At 34.7% G+C, this 5,438-nt stretch overlaps 1 protein-coding gene and 1 pseudogene across 1 annotated transcript; one reads left to right on the forward strand and one right to left on the reverse strand.

Moving 5' to 3' along the window:
- The first annotated feature begins 428 nt into the window (after window positions 1–428).
- LOC106645436 (mRNA cap guanine-N(7) methyltransferase-like) lies at window positions 429–2,201 on the forward strand. Its single transcript, XM_089595403.1, has 6 exons — window positions 429–747; window positions 806–1,101; window positions 1,210–1,391; window positions 1,473–1,682; window positions 1,906–2,057; window positions 2,132–2,201. Exons 1-6 carry the CDS (start codon window positions 558–560, stop codon window positions 2,170–2,172), a joined length of 1,071 nt encoding a protein of 356 aa, XP_089451529.1. The 5' UTR covers window positions 429–557; the 3' UTR covers window positions 2,173–2,201.
- Window positions 2,202–3,065: 864 nt separating this feature from the next.
- Window positions 3,066–5,203, reverse strand: LOC149373886 (protein-lysine N-methyltransferase SMYD4-like; annotated as a pseudogene).
- Window positions 5,204–5,438: the final 235 nt, after the last annotated feature.

Here is a 5,438-nt window from a genome sequence, read left to right on the forward strand (position 1 = left end):
TTTGGGGTACCTGATGGACGCCGATATGCCACTATTACATATTCGTTTTTGTGTATTTAATGAAATTTATGAATTGATAGCTGTGATTCGGTAGCAGTAGGCAATCACTATCGCTTCTGTAAGCATAATTACACGTATCAAATAAATGTCAGGTAAAATAATCATTTTAACGCATAAATTTAATTTTGTCAATTGTCGTAGACGCGCAGTGTGCTCCACTGCCATGTTGCACGATTTTTCAGTATAGGAACTAGGAACGAATTTAAACGGAATGTAGTATTGTATACGCAGCCTAATCCCCTCCCTCGAGTATCACTTTCGACAGCTTTCGACAGTTCCGACACTTCTGACGTATGCAAGTTTTTAGTTGGCTGTATCCAGCTGTATCCAGACTTATCTCTGCTGTATCCTGTTGAAAAGTCATCTGACTAACCTCTACTCATATTTATTAAGTATTAATGTAAGCAACTACTTAATGGTTGCACGCGATCAGTTACCTGACAAGTGCTAAAAATACAGGAATTGCCTACGCTAGTCGCAAACGACCAAATCTGATCATGACTGTGACTCGATCACAATCGCGATTACTGTCAAAAAGCAGGCAAACGAGAGCGACAAAAAAAAAACTTACAAGAGTAGTGGCTGAACACTACAATGCAAGAAAAGGTGCCAGTAATGTTGACAGAAATTGGAGTCATATCATAAAGTTGAGAAATTTTAATAATTGGATTAAGAGCATGTTGATAAGTAAGTATGTCTCACTGTATTTTTATAACCAAAATTGTCATTGTGCCTTTGGTTACAGGGAAGTATGTTGACAAAATTAAACGAAAAAAGGACAGAAGGGCTGCTAAAAAAGCACCAAATAGCATAGTGCCAGTTCAAAATAATGGGCAGTGTCAGCACAAAATCAAAGTCTTGGACTTGTGTTGTGGAAAGGGAGGAGATTTGCTCAAGTGGGAAAAGTCGAATGTCACTCATTTGGCGTGTGTTGATATTGCCGAAGAGTCGGTGAAGGAGTGCAATGATCGCTATGTGCAAATGTCTGAAAAACGTGAGCAATCTTTTACAGCTGAATTTATAGTGCATGACTGTACAAAGGTGATTTTTTACATTGTATTATACTGTTTGAAATGCACAATTGTTTGTATGATAATCAGATGTGAAATGTAAGTGCTATTCTCAGAACTATAATAATTGTGTTTTCAGGCTGGTCTTGCCAAAAAATTAATACACAAAAAAAAGCAATTTGACATGGTTAGTTGCCAGTTTGCTCTGCATTATGGCTTTGAATCTCGGAGGCAAGCCAAGAACTTGCTCAAAAATGCTAGCAGGAACTTGAGGTCTGGTGGCTACTTCATTGGTACAATGCCCAATGAGAGTGAATTACTGTAATTAACTTAATATGTTGTCAAACTCTTTTTTTTAGTATTATACAACTGAGAATAAATATATCTTCGATGTATTTTCAGGTCTAGATGGTATGCTACTAAGGAAAACAAATATGGCAATAATATTTACAATGTCGAGTTTTACTGTGAAAAATTGAATCCACCTTTTTATGGTGCCAAATATCATTTCTATTTGAAAGACTCAGTTAACTGTCCTGAATTTCTTGTTAATTCTACTACTTTACAACAATTAGCTTTGAAGTATGGTCTGAAATTCATAGTTTTTAAAAGGTAAATGTGCTCAAGTATTCTGTAGCAAGTAATTTTAAGTTATTCCTTAAAAACTTCAGAGAAGAATACTTTAGATTAGTATTTACTTATTTCAACTATACAAAAACCTTTATAATTTTGTACATTGTGTAACTGATTGAATGCAAAATACTGTATAAGCATAGTAAATTTCACCTGACATGCATACTACATTAAAAATTACCTTTTTTTTTTTTTTTTAAAGTTTCAGCGACTATTTTGATAAAATGAAGGAAGTAGGCAAACAGCTTATGTATAAAATGCAAGTGCCATACCCCCCGAATCACAATGATTGCAATTCAAGGAATTCTCGCAAAGGTTGCAGGACTCTTTCACAAGATGAGTGGGAAGTTATAAGTAAGTGTCTCTACGAACAATTAATCCATGCAAATTTTACAAACGTCTGATTAATGAGTTTTATTTTCTTTTAGCGCTTTATTCGGTTTTTGTGTTTCAAAAGAATAAGGATTAGCATGAACTGTGCATTTATAACATTTGAGTACAAGAAAAACTTAATAAATTTCAAGAATTGTATATATTTAATGCTGTAAATATGTTTAATAAGTGTGCAATGCAACTTAATTTGAAAACTGATTATAAATTTTATAACTTGAGTTACGAATAGATAAAAACAAATTATAAATTTGTTAATTATTTTTTATAGATATGATCTAGTAGGTTTAAGAACATTTGGAGTGTATTGAAAAATAAAGTTACAACTATGTTTAAAAGCCTTTTCTTTTGAGCTGTTGTATGATTAAAAAAAAAAAAATCAGTTACTCGTTTAAACTATTTCTTAATAACCGACATGTGTCCCATACTTTACAAGAGCGGACAAGCTGGGTCTCCAAAATAAAATTTGATGTTATAGTTTCAATGTATGATTTTACATTAAAATTATTAATATTAAAAATTTGTACTGACGTCATTTCTAGTCGATAGTAGATATCTCATATGCATGTCGCTTCTATTTGTTCTGCTGCAGAGCGTGGAAGTTATATAATCATCAAACTGTGGACGAACATTTAATTTCAAGTGCCCCTGGCATTTACAAATGGCACTGAAGTGGTATGCTTTTTTTGAAAGAGGCACGTAGGCGAATGATTTATTATATAACACAATATATTTATACTATAAATTCATACGCTTTATTTAGCGAATCCAGTTTTTTAACAATGAGTTAAACTCGTATTTTCATGCATTAAATACGTTACTAATATAATATGTATAACGTGTACGTGACGTTCAAAGGTTCATGCAATTGTTTATGATGTATTAATTATAATAATGAAATAATGCAAGTGTGCATTTAATTACAAAAAGCCGTAGAATGCAAAAATTGGCTTTAAAATAATTAAAAAAGCTTTATCTACAACATGACACAGAAAAAGTTTCTTCACTTTTACCATATTCTGCTTTATATGCAAGTGCCATTAGTGTCCTTATATTTGAAGTTTTACTCTTTGAGTTCTCATGCAACTCCTTTATTGTCCTTTGAAAATCTTGATGTGTGTGACTCGCAAGCGTTAGGGTGGGTATCCAATAATCCTTCTTGCTATCGATCAAGCGCATTACTGTCACATTTGGCGTACCACAAGGCTAAGAAAAATTATATGTCAAAATTAGTTTATCGCAAAATATTTTACAAGTGCTGCAGTATTTATCTTACCGATTGAGAGTCGGTGTAAGAATTTTGACATTCTCTGCAATTGCAATGAAAACCAAAGGCTGCTGCAACGTGATCTTTCGTGTAGAGAGGGTTTCTACAATAATATTGACCAAAGTAGTCAATAAATATCTAAAAGAACATGTTTCCATTAGATTCATGCGGTTACGTAAAGCAGCTAATAGGAGCCAACTTGTGAAGACAACAAGGAAATTATGAATTGAAACTCGTACTTGACTATTCTTTTTTATGAATTCTGCTGCATAGATACCTGCTTTTGAACCTTCTATGTAAAACTTATGTGCATTAGCACGCAAGCAATAATTGTTTATAAAACTGCCAACGATTGGCAAAGCAAAGCCTTTGGAGTATGCGTTCACCATACTTAAAACCATACTCGATGCGGTTGATGTATGGATCTTCTCAGCCAAAAACAAATTACTTTGAACCTATTCAAAACAAATGGTGTTTAATATGACTTACTGAATTTTATTGATGTTAACAAAATGTCATGCTTACCAAATACTTATTTGAATGAGCAATTTTTGTCAGTTTTAATAGTAAAGCTCCAATAAAAAACAGATCTTCATTTTTAACTAAATTGTCAAATTTTGCATCAACAAAATCTACTTTACTATTGGTGGAAATTGAATGACGGAATGCAAATATGTTGCACAGGCTCTTGAGAGGATAGTTATATCTTCTGAGACAAAGCTGCTAGATAAGGTGTAAATTAATCATGTTGTCAAGCTTAGTTGTAGAATAGCACCTTTTGAATTTGACTGAAATAGAAAATTATTTACAAATTTTGTGGTGTTAATAAAAAATTAGGATAAACAAAAAAAGTATTCACTTACTTTCATCGGCATCAATGATCTTCAATTCCGACTTGAGTTTATCTACACTGCCAGCCTCTTTGATCATCATTAAGAAAAGCCTAACAGCGAATCTTAAGGTATTAAATGTGTCGACATGAGGTATGATGGGACACTCCCACTCGTGATACTTTTCCCAAGCTTCTTTCTTACACTTTTCAGAACAGAACATGCTCCAATTGCAAAAATCGCAAGGTGTGCCTGTCGGTGCCAGGGCCAGACAATGAGAGCAGTAAAAAATTTTCTCAGTGTTGGGAAATACGGCGTATGGCTTCTCCACCATGATGACATTACAGGTTTGATGTCCCTGGAAGCCACCAAATGCCTACCGTGCTCTTGGATTTATTTCATCTTAACAGTATTAAACACATCCTGCTTTCCTTTTTGAATAAAATTCTCTTGGACTCGCTGTTGTCGTACATTTTTTCGCTCTGCACGTTAGCATCCAAGTCCATCTTTGTCGTTGCAATTAAATCAGCAAGAGACAGCTTCTTGCTGTCAGCATCATCTATCCTACCATGGCACTCGACTGCTTTCTTAAAGTTTTCATTAGCACCTGGCAAACCAGTTAAAGTCAAGCATCGAGCCTTACAGCAGTACAACTTGACCTCCAACGGTGCATTATCTGTGATTGCGAGGGCTCTGTCAATGTCTTCTATGCATCGGCTGACTTGCTCGTCGGTGTAAAAATGAAACAAAACAGTAAATCTGTTTGAATATGCAAGAGCTAATTCATGAGATCCTGGAGGTGCCAAGGCTACGCTTTGCGAGTAAAAATTCAGCACGCGTAAGTGCTGGTCGGGTGTGTGTTTTGATGTCTTTATTATATTATTGCCTTCGACTCTTGCTTTGGTGGACAACTCGCTATTCTTGGAGATGGTCGACTTGTGTAGTGGAATTTCGTATCCCTCCCAAACAAGAATCAGCAGCTGCTCACGAATCTGCTGTCTTTCGGTATCCATTATATTCTTGTACTTTTGAGGCGTAACTCGAGTACTACTGCAATGCTTTTTTTTATCTATCACTACGATGTTGACAACACCTTGAAGAGTAAGTAATAAACCGAGAATCCACAGAGGTGAATAACAAGCACTGTGGTGATGAAAAAATCAATAAGTATTTACCTGATCCTGTACCAACCTTTTGTGGCACCACGAAAATAAATTGTATTGAGAAAGGGGCTCTATTCAATCCTCG

The sequence above is a fragment of the Copidosoma floridanum genome, unplaced genomic scaffold (genome assembly GCF_036245765.1).
Source record: "Copidosoma floridanum isolate Cflo_tuat_1 unplaced genomic scaffold, Cflo_Japanese_pri ptg000025l, whole genome shotgun sequence".
Taxonomy (NCBI): domain Eukaryota; kingdom Metazoa; phylum Arthropoda; class Insecta; order Hymenoptera; family Encyrtidae; genus Copidosoma; species Copidosoma floridanum.

Bases quoted from the DNA above. Each gene is read 5' to 3' on its own strand.
- LOC106645436 (XM_089595403.1), top strand. From the start codon at position 558: ATGACTGTGACTCGATCACAATCGCGATTACTGTCAAAAAGCAGGCAA. The intron at 1,102-1,209 runs GTGATTTTTTAC...TTGTGTTTTCAG, and splicing joins TAGTGCATGACTGTACAAAG to GCTGGTCTTGCCAAAAAATT. The intron at 1,683-1,905 runs GTAAATGTGCTC...TTTTTTTTAAAG, and splicing joins AAATTCATAGTTTTTAAAAG to TTTCAGCGACTATTTTGATA.